This window comes from Sceloporus occidentalis, unplaced genomic scaffold, assembly GCF_023333645.1.
Source record: "Sceloporus occidentalis isolate IW3139 unplaced genomic scaffold, rSceOcc1.0.p SCAF_14, whole genome shotgun sequence".
NCBI classification, from domain to species: domain Eukaryota; kingdom Metazoa; phylum Chordata; class Lepidosauria; order Squamata; family Phrynosomatidae; genus Sceloporus; species Sceloporus occidentalis.
In genome coordinates, this window is record NW_028316994.1 from 4,912,130 (window position 1) to 4,926,616 (window position 14,487).

The window sequence follows — 14,487 nt, forward strand, 5'->3', positions numbered from 1 at the left end:
GCTTCTCCGGAAGATTTTGGCCTGCAACTCCCAGCAACCCTAAACCGGTTTGGCTAGTGGTGATAGAATATGAAAGTTTTAATCTAAAAACACGTGAGGGGTACAGTTGACCACGCTTAACATAATAACTTCATAGACATTTTATTTCTGAATTAAATGTTTTTTGTTTATTTGCTTGGGCCATTGCAGGCTAATGTGTGGTCAGCCTACTGTACACAGATTTCTTCACGCTTTGGTGTGGTTCCCCATCCCTATTTCTAGACTGAAGGATTGAGCCTTTGCCATTCCTTAGCTAATTGGTGTCTGCTTGAAGGTCCCTCTCATCATCTCCTGTTTGCCTAGGATCTCAGTTAATTACCAGTGTCCATACAGGCAGATCCCACTTAAGGGTGCTTATCTTTTGGGTCTCTGGATTTTTAATATAGGAGAATGAGCAACAGGGAAGAAAGGGCAAAGTAGAATGAGGCCTTGAATTTTAACAACTACCAGTTGTTAAACAGCACACTGACACATAGCCTTCCTAGTCACAGTTTTGCTACTTTGAGTGAGATATATTGTGTTTATTTAAATGTCTGTAGTTTTTAAATTTGCATCTATACATATACATTATAATGTGTAAGCAGTATACAAAAGCATATTCGCTTGTCAGCCTTTTGAAAGATGGATAAGCAGCAACCTGATGCCTTTCAGCTCTTTTTGAATAACATATTGATAATGCGCCCATTGGTAGACACATTTGTAGCCAATATGGACAACCACACATTTTCTGTCCCTGGATTAAATGATGTCATCCAGCTAACAAGTTGTTGTGTTCGCTGGAAATATAATGTAAACATTAGACTACTTTTCGCATGAGCCACCTAGGTACTTTTGAAAAATACTGTAGTTAAAACACATGTTGAAGGCGGGTTTTGTGCTCCTTGAGCTTGCATGAAGATTCTGCTTTTCAGGCAGAAGAGAGCTTCATCATTCTTGGAACAGCTACTTGTTTAGACTAGAGTTTCTAGCTAGCATAGCTGTTGTCTGTGATAGGCAGGGATTTCTGGGAGTTACAGTCCAAACAAGTAACACTTCAGAGCTCTGGCACTCTTTACCCAGACACTGTTACAGCCTTGATTCAGGCACTCGAATATTTGACCAAAGGTGAAAGTTTATTTGGCAATTTCATTGCTTTGCTTATTCTGTGCAGTGTCTTGCTCATAGATCACCCCCACTTGTTTTCTTACTTCATCCATGATTGTGGTGACCGTTTCACTTTCGTGCAATGGCATGATCGGACTTTCCTTCAAATCTGCAAGAAAGACAGGCAGATAGAACCCAGATGAGCAAGACATTGATGTAGCCAGGGTTGTTTAAGCTTCCCTTTAGAATTGTTGAGCTCTTAATTCCCATCACCTTTAGCACTAATGAGAATTGTCTTAACATCTCAGGGGCTGCACATTCCATATCCCTACTTTAGATTTTGATATTTTTGTGACCAAAGTAGCTTCAATCTTTTTTTTATTTTGCTCTCAAAGAACATCTAATCTGAAGTTAGATAATTAATTTAACAGAAAACTGCTCTTGTTGAAACTAACAATAGACAAACAGCCCTTTGTTCTCATCTTGTCATATAGGGAAAACATTTGTGGCAGGGCTCTTAGCGAAACATTGCAAAGTATTGGAAGGCAGACATTTAACTGGTGGAGCATGCCACTGTAGCATCTTGAGAAGCCTCATCTTGAATATGGCCCTGGTGTATAGAAAATAGCAATTTACTATTGGAAGAGAACTGGGATTGTCAAAACAAAGACATTCTGGTTTATACATGGCCTTTCCAGCCTCAAATCTTATTTCCAGATAAAGAAGCAAGAAGAATGGGGAAGCTGAATTTTCCATCAGCTGTTAACACCTGGACAGCGTACAGAGTAGTTGATCACCCCTTGAAAGAGTCAATTCAGGGGAAAGAAGTTATTTTGATACTGCGTGTCATCTCCTAATAATATGTTACCAATAGTTGGGAGGATCACTACTAGGCTTAGGAAATTAGAGCAATTTGGCTACCAGTGTGTAATAGGGATTTCCCCAACAGTGAGATGTATTGTGTTTTTGTAAATGTCAGTCATTTTAAAATTTGCATGTATACATATAAATTAGAGTGCATAAAATTTATGCAAAAGTGTATCCTTTTGTCAGCATTTTTGAAGATTGATAAGCAAGTAACTTGGTGCCCTTCAGCTCTTGCTCATTTCAAAAATCAGAAGACATTCCTATTACACACTGGTAGTAAAATTGCTCTAATTTCTTAAGCCACCTACACCTAGTGGCAATCCTCTCATCTTCTGGCAACATAGTAGGAGATGGCACACTATAAAAATGCCAATGTGATTATTCATAGTTATAGCCAGCCACACACTTTTTCAGGGTACCCAACCATTTGACTGTTCTTACATTCTGTAAGATGTGGTGGCTTAGTGATTAAGACACCAGTTCTGAAGATCAGAAGATTGGCAGTTCAAGGCCCAGGTGCTGCATGATAGGGTGAGCTCCTGTCACTAGTCCATGCTTCTGCTAACCTAGCAGTTTGAAAGCATGCACATGCAAGTAGATAGATAGGTACCACTTTTCAGTGGGCAGTCATGCTGGCTACATGACCACCAGAGCAGTCCTCAGACAATGCTGGCTCTTTGCCTTAGAAACAAATGAGCACTGCCCCCTACAGTCAGGTACAACTAGACATGTCAAGGGACTATCTTTACATTCTGAGGCTGAAAATAGTTTTTGGCCAGAGGTCACTGCTACATCTGTAGACTTACCCTTCAGCAGGCACTGTCGGACATGTTCGGCTTCATATCGCAACCCAATGTCATGCTCAAAGTAGAGTGGCTCGGGGGAGGATGGAAGGGGCCATTCCCACCGGCTTCCTTTCACAAACATCACTGTGGGGCTGTTCATATGGTTGGGGAGCTGGAGAAAGAGAGGGCCCAAGGTGTTTACATGATTGCTTCCAGATGTGTTACTACACAGCTCACAAAGTCACCATCCAGATAATTGGAATTAATGTTACTATTACATTCAAAGAGCTAGCATGCTGTAGTTGTTTTAGAGCTGGAATACGACTTCAGGTGACTAGGGCTCAAATTTTCATTTGACCATGGCAACCCACTGGTTAGCCTTTGGCAAGTCAAACACTCTCAGCCCAGAGGTGGCCCATGGCAACCCCTCTGTGATCAAACCTTACCAAGAAAATCACATGATAGGATTGCCGTAACAATAACAACCATCTAATTCATTAACAGCAGGAGGTCAATGTGTGGGGATGGGAAAAGGATAACAAGGCCATCTTTGACCAGGAGGGAGTCTGGGTTGATACAGGACTAACTGGCATTCCCTGCCACATCGGGGATCAGGTGGGCAAGTGTCTCAGTTGAAGATGGTTAACAACAAGCTTATATCCCATCCTTTCCCCAAAGATGGGTGTAAAGGCAGTTTACAAAGTAGAATTACAGATAAAAGTAGAACTACAGATTAAAAAAACAAGCTAAAAGAGATACAAGGAAAACACATCCATGTTGGCCATACAACAAAGTACAATAGCATCCAAAATTCACAAAACAGTGATAAAGGTCCAATAAAAGTACCACTGTTTTCTGGATGTTGGAGATACAGAGAGTTACGATTACAATAGTATTAAACTGTCTAGAATTAAAGCAATTTAAACCATTTTTTAAAGCTAAGCTTACAAATAGCACAACACTTTCTTTTTAAAACCCTTTTCTTGTAAAACAATCCATTGCCAAAAACCTGCTGGAATGAAAAGAGCTTTATTTGATGACAAAAGGAAAGCAGACATGCCATTCACCTGTACCATCATCTGTCCCCTTGTTCCAGGGATGAAAAATCTTTGACCCATCAGATATTTTGGTTTACAAATTCCATCAGACCCACCCAACGTTCTCAAGAGAAAGAGACTGAAATCCAAGACATCTGGAGTGGCAAACGTTCCTCGAATGGGAAAGAGGAACCATTGGTGCATGTACAGTAGCATGGAAGGGGGCTTAATGCCATTTGCTGCCCAGGGCTGGGAATGAGAGATTGGTGGTAATGGCTGTTCCTCAGCAGTGGCATGAAGTCAGCCAGGGCAATTAAACCTTGCCTCAGGATTGTAACTCCTTGATGCTGGTTTTAATTATAGCTGCTTGGAAGTGCTGAAAGTCGCCACTGAGAGCTAGCAGCTTGCAAAAGCCATCTAATGAATTTGCAGCAAAGGGAACATGGGTGAGGACTTCTTGTGACATTACATACCAGCTCAGAGAAACCAAGTCTAAACCTTTTCTTTCCTCTGTGGCTCCATGCTTCAACCATTCAGAGCTTTGTTGTGTGCTTTTGTTTCTGACTTATGGCAACCCTAAGGTGGCCTGATTGCAAGGTTTTCCTATCAAGATTTGTTCAGAGGAGGTTTACCTTTGCCTCCATCTGAGACTCAGAGAGTGTGACTTGCCCAAGGTCACCCAGTGGGTTTCCCTGGCTGAGGAAGGGTTTGAACCCTACTAGTCTCCAGGGTCATAATCCAGCAACACTCAAACCACTACACCATGCTGACTCTAAGACCTTACTTTCATCAAAATCCGGGGTCAGGATGACTTGAGGCCAAGCACTAGACAGTATTGTTGTGTGAAGATAAAAACAAAAGTTGCCTTGATCCTCTTGGAATGAAAGCTAATGTACAAGCGGTAACTAATAAAACTATTAGAGAAGCAAAAAATGTGCACTCATTCCCTGACCACACTTGCAGCCTAACCTGTTTCTGAACCTATGCTACCACATCCTAGAGGTGACTGCAAGATAGATTAAGAGCTACCACAGCTGTTAATTATTTAACAGCAGAAGAGCAAAAAGAGTGCTTTAACAATCCCACATCTGTAACAGGTTGGTTGAGGCTTAGACACACATATACTGTACAATACAGGTCATCTCAGAGTGAAGATGATTTGGTGCAGCAGGTAATTTGCTTTACTCCCCAAGTTACCATTTTGTACTTGGCTTTTCTCCAAGGCACCATTTTGTATTGGTTCCAGTTGATGGAACCCAGGATTTATTGCAGTGGTGTAATGAAGCCAAAAGCCCAAGACTTTTTAATTATCAGTGACAATGTCACATCAGCCCCTTCAACCACTTCTGGTTCCTCTCTAAGCTTAATTGTAATTCTTACAGAAGCAAGAAGTTGGGGAAGGGCACATATTCCCAGATGTAACACCTGTTGCAATACAAATTACAGTGGGTCCTTTTTGTCTGCTGGGATTTGTTTTTAGGATCCCCCATGGATAACAAAATCCGTGGATATTCAAGTCCCATTAAATATATTGACATAGCAAAATGGTGTCCCTTATATAAAATGGAAAATCAAGGCTTGCTATTTGGAATTTGTACTACTTTTGAATATTTTCAAGCCATGGATGCTTGAATCCATGAATAAAAAATCTGTAGATAAGGAGAACCGACTGTATTTTTTTGGTGGCTTGGCCTTTGGAATTGGTAATTGAGATCCACTGGCTTTACAAAAGATGTGTTCCTTACAGAGAATAAAAACTGCTAGAATTTGTTGTTAGAGTGATTCAACTCCATTTTTCAACTTCTCCTTGAGGAGACATGGCTATCAAGACTGTTGTCATGACTGCTTGCATGTCAAAATTTACCATTGTATCACTAGTTTCTTGTACCTCTTCGTCCCTAAACCACGTCATGTCACCTAAATCAGTCATCTGTCCACTGATACTGCATGCCTTAGTCAAGTACCTGAATAGTTCCTTCAGTTCCCCCAATTATTGCCTCTCCTGGCAGGTTGACCATCATGGTGCAGTTCAGCACGGCTTGCCGATTCCCTGAGTAATTGAGGATGATGGCAACTGTTTCATCCACTCCTGTGAAAACATAGGAAGAAAATGATGTGAGTTCTACCACGGTTTTGAAAAATTACTTTTACAATACATAATTTATACTATAATTACTTATAGTTACAAGGCCTCAAAGCAGTTACTTGTCTTTATAGTTAACATTTAAAAAAACCTCTTTGATTCATTTTTCAAAAATAATTAAAATTTATATATTTCTTTGGTTATTTTTTTTATCATACAATAACCTGGCCTGTGATACAAAATTTTCCTGGCCTGCCATACAAAATGCTGAAGTAGTGAAGCTGCACATGTGCTTTAACTAGAAAAGTAATGGCCATATTGCAAAAGAAATCTATCTATTCTGATGTTATAGTCAGAGCCTGGGAAAAGCTCATTTTGGATTACAAAATTCCCAGACTCGTCCAATTAGTCTGGCTGCTGGCTTTGCTGGATGCAGATTCAGAGAGTTGTAAGAAAAGAAAATCTGGACTCTGATTACTAAATGATGCAGTTAATAATTTGTTCTTGAACAAGCAATTAATCTTCACAAGTAATTTTCTATTAGTAATGTGTTACTTCCAAGCTATGATGTCTTATAATCTCTTTCCACCCTTCATGGCACTGTGCACTGTCCAAAATCTTAGGCTCCTGACAACATTTCCTTTGCGATCTTATTCCGCTCCCCCCAACACCACTTTTCACCTGTGTCATGTAGTAATCCTGAGGCCACAATGGACTTTGGCTTTTCAGGGCCAAAAACCATTGAAGCAAACTGGATAACATAGCAGCCCAAGTCCAAAATGACACCTCCGCCCAACTTCTTATCCACCAGCCTTGGGATGTGATCCATCTGAAAGCCTAGCTGAGCTTGAAGCACCTTTAAGTCTCCGAGAGATTTCTGGCCCAGCATGGTGCGGATCTGCTCCGATACAGGAAAGAATCTTGTCCAGAAACCCTAAAAGACAGTGGGAAATTAGAGCAAAGTAAACTATAATTACATGCAAGTGGATGAGAGGGAATTGCAGAAATGTGTGATTTTTGGTCAGTGTGTATTTAGTAAGGAATGGATAGCCAACGTGGTGTAGAGATCTGAGTGCTGGCTAGGGCCCGGGTGTTTAATCTGCACTGCAGAAATAATGCAGTTTGACACCGCTTTAACTGTTGTGGCCCATCCTATGGAATCCTGGGATTTGCAGCTTATTGTGGCACCAGAGCTCTCAGGCAGAGAAGGTTAAATATCTCAGAAAATTACAATTTCTGTAATTCTATAGCATTGAGACCTGGCAGTTAATGCAGAATTATTTCTGCAGCGTAGATTAGAACTGGGAGACTACGGTTCAAATCCTTGCCCAGCCACTGAAATTCACGGAGAGAGTCACATCTTCTCAGCCTTGCAGGATGGTAATGACAAACCTCTGAAGAAATCCAGCCAGAAAAAAAAACATGATATGTTCACTGTAGGTTGGAAGTAAATTGAAGCATATAACACTTAGGAGTCATTCAGATGTTGTTTTCAGTGCAATGATCTGAATAATCTCTCTCACGCATTCCGGGTTTGTTATTCATACTATAGAACTGCGTCAATGCGCATCTCTGAAAGTTCGGTTGCTCACACATGCAAGCATTCAAATTAAGATGGAGTTGACGATATGAATGTATCTGAAACATGTTCAAGACGCGCAGTGTTTTATCCTTGGTCTATTCCTATCAGTTATTCACACTACCGACAATGCAGCTCATTTTTAAAAACTCAGGGGAAAACCCGGTATCGATTATTCTGGATTAATTGGGATTTTTTTGGCAGCCCTCCCCCAAACTTAATTGGGTGCATTTGGGATGTGTGTGAACAATGGAGATTCAACTCAGATTCGTCCTCAGTTATTTTCACAGTGTGAATAACCCCACACCTAAATATACACACACATGTGTCAAGTCTATACAGTTGGCCCTCCATATTCACGGATTTTTTATCCATCAATTTAACCATCCACTGCTTGATAATATTAAAAAAGAAAGAAATTCCAGAAAGCAAAATTTGCATTTGCTATTTTATAGAAAGGACATCCTTTCACTATGCCATTGTGTTTAAAGGGACTTGAGCATCCATCAGGGACGTAGCCAAGGGGGGGGGGGTTCTTGGGGTCCGGACCCCCCCCTTCCATTAGAAAAATGAATGGTGTGTGCTGCTGCACTGCTGCACCCAAGCCCCATTATAATGGTGGCACTTAGTCCCCTTCCTAAAATCCTAGCTATGTCCCTGCATCCACGGATTTTGGTATCTACAGGGAGTCCTAAAACCAAACCTCAGTGGACACCAAGGGCCCACTGTATTTAGCAAGTGAATTGTTGGCCCCCAGTGTTGCAGTTTGGTCAGGCCTGTAGAGGCACGATTTGGCCTCTAGCACAACTGCCCCATTTTTAGTAGAGACACCAGGTACCTTCTCCATGTAAAGCAGCTGTCTTGGCATTAGGCTCTGTTTTTTCCCTAAGCACCCTTGGTATTTGTTTCTCTTATGGGTGTGTGAGCGTTTCTTAGAAACAGTGCTGGAGAAATATTCTGTAATTACAGACCACCGCCTCCGCACTCCAGTTTGCAGCCACTCTTCCTGAGCAACCTTGTGACTGTCAGCTTGTTTGACAAGTCAGGGTTTAAATCTGCTGATTCATCCTGGTTTCGCACCTTGTAGTACAAGTAATTTTGTCTACTGTTCTGTTGTTATTATTTTGACACATTTTTCTGTTTTATGGCTGCTGTTCCCTGTTGCATTTTTTTGTTTTGGATGGGTGACCCAGACTCAGGTCCTTGCTGAGCCATGTAACACATTGGATGACTTTACTCATCATCATGATGAGTGAAGGATTCTGAGAGCTGCAGTCTAAAAAAGAATAACTTTTCCAAACTTTGTTCCAAGATCTGGACAATCTCATTCTCTTTCCTGTGTATCACAATAGCCTACCTTGACTTTTAACCCAACCATATTCTACCTAAGAACCAGCATAGTCCAGAGGTTTGAGTGTGAGACAATAGCCTGTTACAGACTGCCAAAATAAAGCTGCTTCGGGTCTCTTTGGAGGTATGCTATTTAAATGATGCATGCACCCTAAGAATCCGGAAGCTGCACCAAAGCTGCGCTCCAGTGCTTAGGAATGGAGTGTGGCTTTGGCGCGACCTCCAGACTCTTAGGACCCATGCATCATTTAAATAGCACACCTCCAAAAAGACCCGAAGCAGCTTTATTTTGGCAGTCTGTAACAGGCCAATGACTCTGGAAACCAGGGTTCGAATCCCAGCTCAGCCATATAAACTCATTGGGTGATGTTGGGCAAGTCACATTCTCTCAGCCTCAGAGGGTGGCAATGGCAAACCCCTCTGAAGAAAGCTGCCAAGAAAAACCCATGATAGGTTCGCCTTAAGGTTGCCATAAGTCAGAAATGACTTGAAGGCACACAACCACAACGATATCCTACCTCCATGAGAAACACATTGTTCTCCTTGGCTACTTTGATCATCTCCCGGACTTCGGCTGCATTCATGCCCATGGGTTTTTCACACAGAACATTCTTCTTTGCCCGGAGAAAGAGGAGGGTGTGAGCCAGATGCTGAGTGTGGAGTGATCCCACGTATATCACATCTGAAAACAAAAAATCCAATAGATGGGGATCAGAAATGGGAGAAAGAAATGGGGTTATATTAGAGCCACAGACTATATAGGTCGAATTGCAGAAATTATTATCAGTGGCCAGGAAAAGATTAAATGACCTCTGACTTTGGGTAAACATGCCTGGCTATACTAAATAGAAAGGTGAGCTGTGTGCCGCCGCCCGCAGCACATGCACATTTTCCAAGCTGTCCCGATTTTGCAGGGCCAGTCGTGATTAATCCTCTTTCATCCCAGTTTTTCAACTATTTTAAAAATATGTCAGTTCCTCTCCTCCCCCCCACCTTCCCCTTTTATATTCCACTTACCCCAATGGCTGCAAGTTGAGTTCAAAGTGCAAAAGGAAAGGACATGATAGGAGGAGGTAGACGTTTGCTCTTCCCAAAAGGTTCGGGCAAAAGCAAACTACTGTAGCAACTCCTAGCTTGTCTGATCTTCTTCATTTATAACTTCTGCCATCGTGGCCACATTCTGATGTTGCTTGGGCTGCATCTACACTGCAGAAATAATCCCATTTGACACCACCTTCACCGCCATGGCTATATGCTATTGAATTCTGGGCACTGTAGTTTGTTGTGGCACCAGAGCTCTCTGACAGAGAAGGCTAAATGCCTCACAATTCTACAGATCCCAGAATTTCATAGCATGGAGCCATGGCAGTTAAAGTGGTATCAAACTGGATTATTTCTGCAATACAGATGCAGTCTCAGTTATACATTTCTTGGTTTTTACCTGTGAAATGTTGGAGGGTAGGAAGATGGGCAAAACCCCTCTGAACAAATCTTGCCACAAAAACTCCATGATTTTAGAGATTGCTTAGGGTTGCTATAAGTCAGAACTGACTTGAACAACAACATCAACACAATGCATAAATTGAGGGTCTAGCAGCCTTAAACTATCTCCTCCTGAACTCTGCATCTCCCTAATCTTATTCCTTCTTTTGGAGGACACCATTGTGTTTAATGGCCTCTTTTCTCATGAAAAAGAACGCCAGGGCAGTTTGTCTGTCTTGGTGCTCTTACCAGGCTCCATCCTTACCTACTTCAGGGTCCTGTGCCAATTCCTCATATGATCCGTAGGCTTTACAAATTCCATGCTGCTGGGCGTATTCCTGGGAGCGCTTGAGGTCTCGAGAAGCAATGGCAACTGCCTGAGTAAAGGAAGAACCAACTGTTAAGATGAGACAAGTGAATGAGAGGATTCTACATGACCCAAGATGGGATCATGCCCTGAAGAACTCCAGAGTTTGAAAAAATTATATTTTTGGATGACAACTGCCTGAATTCTTCAGCCACCACTGCAGCTGGGATTCTGAATTCATCTCCAGAACAGTTATTTTTCAAACTCAGAAAAGCCTCCTTCCAAATCTGTGAGACTTGAAGTCCTATCACTGCTATCCAGCTTGGCTAAGAGCAGGGGATTATGTGAGTTGAAATCCAAATATCTAGAAGGTGAAAGATTCCCCATCTCCTAGCATTTGGGAATATCTATGTTTGGTTTATTATTTTATCTTTGTTTTCATAAAGATACCCATCAGATGACATGCAAACACCACCAGCTAAAGGGAGGAACAAGGAAAACAGAGAGAGTGTTTTGGCTGATGTTAGCTGAAACCTGGGGGATGTAACCCTTGGTAAGCTGCCCAGATTCCAATCTGGTAAAGATCTTATGCCTTAAAGGCATGCCACTTTGCCTTATTTCAAAGCAGCTACAAATGGGGACTGCAACAAAATGTTGCAGCATGGGGTGCTCCTGCTCATGATTCAAGCCACTCCATTCCACCTCCAGCCTGGGGTTCCTTGCCTGCAACATTCAGCCGTCTTTAGCTACTGAGCATATTCAGTCTTAAGGATCTTGTTGCTAAAATCTGGCAGAAAAGACTCTGTGAGGTAAGATGGAAAAAAGCCATAACTTGCCATCAAGCAATTTTCTGTGTTCTAGGCATGGCAAGACACTGTGTGGACATTTACACAAACACACATATACACAGCACCATAATGAAGCATGATGTCTGGGGGCCGGAGCACAAGGAGCTGAACAAAGATTGTAAATGATAGAGGTATTCAAGCAAGAAAACACCTGTAAGATATGTGAGAAAGATAAGTGAAGTTAACTGAACCCATGTGAGAAATATATACAGAAGATGTAGAAGTGAGAAAGATATGCAAGATAGAAATCCGTGCAAGTGAGAAATCAGTAGGTAGAAAAACGTGAGAAAGATATGTTAAGTGTAATCCACAGAAGGTCCAGCATGTAGTAATGGTTTGAGCACTGGACTCTGGAGACCAGGGTTCGAATCTCCACTCAGCCATGAAAACCCATTGGGTAAGTCACACTCTCTCAGCCTCTGAGAATGACAATGGCAAAGTCCCTCTGAAGAAACTTACAAGAAAACCCTGTCATAGGTTCACCTTAGGGTTGCCATAAGTTGGAAATGACATAAAGGCACACAATGGCCTGTTACAGACAGCCAAAATAAAGCTGCTTCGAGTCACAGTGGAGGTATGGTGTTTCAATGATGCAAGAGTCCAGAAGCCACACCAAAGCCACGCTCCAGTCCTTAGGGCTGGAGCGTGGCTTTGGTGCGATTTCTGGACTCTTAGGACGCATGCATCATTGAAACACCATATCTCCACTGTGACTCGAAGCAGCTTTATTTTGGCTGTCTGTAACAGGCCATAGTGAGTCACAGAAAGATGCAGGGAGACATAAGTATTTGTCTCTGGAGTGACAGATTAGGAGAGTAGCTCATAACCCAATAATACAAAGGAATAATTAGCACCGCTGTAGGAGTTCCACCTTAGAACAGCAGTGTCAGCATCTCTTTTCTGTCGAATTCCTGTGGCTTTTAACCTTCTGCCTCAGAAAGCAAAAATGGAGCAGGGAGAGCTTTGGGAATGCAGAGAACCGCCTAACAGTAGAGTCGGACCATTTGGTTCATCCAGTTCAGTATCATCATCATCATCTTCATCCATCACCAGCCTTCCCCAACCCATTGTTTTGGGCATCAGCTGCTGTCAGCCCAAGCTTATATGCTCAACAATTCTCAATGCTGGGAATTATAGTCCCACAGCATCTGGGCAACAGCAAAGGGCTGAGGAAAGGCTGGTCTGCTCTGTCTGGCAGTGGCTCTCTAGAATTTCAGAGCCTTTCCAGTTCTGCTTGGATATGTGAAGGAATGAATCTGGCACTCTAAGCATCAAAAGTGTATTCATCTCACTACCTTTCTTCTCAAAGAACACAAGAAGTCAGCTTACACCAGGCCGGGCTCTTCATCCATCTGTATCTGAGGATAGCACTTATTTACTCCAACTCCCATTGTCCCTAGCCACCACTTGGCATGCTGGTTTGAGAATTTGGAGCGGTAAACCTTCAAAAGGTTAGTCATGTCTTATCCACTCAGTTTCAACCCCTTCTTTTTTCCCCCCTCCCTTCAGTCATCAAAATCCTTTGCCAGCTACATTTCTAGCCGCCGGGACTTTTTGAAGACCTCCTAGAAAAAAGTAGACAGCTCTACCTGCCCAATGTGGATCCCTGGTGTTTCTACACATGCACCTCATCCACCCTTTCTTTGGGCTACCCAACCTTGTGATCTGCTGGTGGCAAAGTCTTCAAGGCCACAAGGAAATCGTGGCTGATCTTCCCAGCGGAGCAGATCCCCCAGCGGGTGGCCATTGAAGATTCTGGAGGCCCTGGAGACGAGGTTCTGCTGCCGTCCGCTCCCGTTGCTGCCTGTGTTTTGTCAGGGTGCAGTGCTGTAAGTCTCTGAATCAATTGCTTGCTGCCTACACACAGAGGGCTGGGGCTCAACGTAGAGGCAGGGTTGCCCAAGGGCAGGGAGAGGCTTGCTTGGCGGCTTCTAGAACACAGATGAAAAAATAAGGAATGTGGTAACTGTGCCAGGTCAGGGAGGACGGAGAACAAATCCTGACTTTTCAGAGTGAATATGTAAGTTGGACACATAGCCATGCTTTACATGAAGGCAGACCACATGGAGACAGTCTCACCTTAGACCTCTCTGATTGCTATCCAAGGACGCTCCCTATGGCTGTGTCTGCACTGCAGAATTAATGCAGTTTGACACCTATTTAACTGTCATGGCTCAATGATTTGGAAATCTGGGATTTGAAGTTTGGTGAGCTATTTAGCTTTTGCTGTCAGAGAGCGCTTGGTACCACAAGAAACTACAAATCCCAGGATTATTGTTGTTACCGTTGTTATGTGCCTTTGTTTCCGACTTATGGCAACATTGAAATGGTGTCATGTTTTATAGGCCAAAACAGCTGGAAAGCCAAAGAAGAAGGTTGAAATGTTGGACACATCCTGGAAAAGGAGGACATCTGGTCACCTTGTGTCTGTCTGTATCTAGGCAACCCTATGCTTTACCATTACAATGCAGAGATCCCAAGGAAGGCTATGAAAAGAAAGAAAACAATAATAGATGACAGAGCAATTATGAAATACTGTTTTTACTTGTACACTGCCCTGGCATCTTTCAATAATGGATGGGATATAAACGTCTTAATAAATAATTAAATAGTTGATTACTTTGACAGTTAACAATGTTTGAAAGTAACACTTTTCTTTCTCAGTATTCAAAACCAATAAAACCTGTGGTGTTTAGTTGCCTCTCTGGAAAAATAAAATCAGAATGATACCAGTCCCTGTTTGTGATACAGTACTTGTTTTGGACTGGAAATATCAGAGCCTGAGACTATCCAGAATTGGCAATCCAATCCATTAGGGAGCAGGGCTGGGTAGATGCTGACTACAACAAAAGGTATATTCCAATGTTTTACAGTATAGCTTGCATCAACACTGCACAATGTGACCATTGGGTGGAGATTGTCCACAAAATCTGGAGAGTACTAATTTACTTTTCTTCTCCACTTTCCTTTTCTTTGAAATCCTAGCTTTTTTGTTTATTATTATTACAGAGGGATCTTGGTATCCTC

General features: G+C 42.3%; 1 protein-coding gene across 1 annotated transcript; it reads right to left on the bottom strand.

Moving 5' to 3' along the window:
• Nucleotides 1-473: 473 nt before the first annotated feature.
• LOC149303637 (trans-1,2-dihydrobenzene-1,2-diol dehydrogenase-like) lies at nucleotides 474-13,310 on the bottom strand. The gene is made up of 7 exons (XM_089481154.1): nucleotides 13,118-13,310; nucleotides 10,571-10,682; nucleotides 9,342-9,505; nucleotides 6,576-6,828; nucleotides 5,776-5,900; nucleotides 2,796-2,946; nucleotides 474-1,291 (listed from the first exon to the last, which is right to left on the bottom strand). The coding sequence occupies exons 1-7, from the start codon at nucleotides 13,205-13,207 to the stop codon at nucleotides 1,152-1,154; spliced, it is 1,035 nt and encodes a 344-aa protein (XP_089337280.1). The 5' UTR covers nucleotides 13,208-13,310; the 3' UTR covers nucleotides 474-1,151.
• Nucleotides 13,311-14,487: the final 1,177 nt, after the last annotated feature.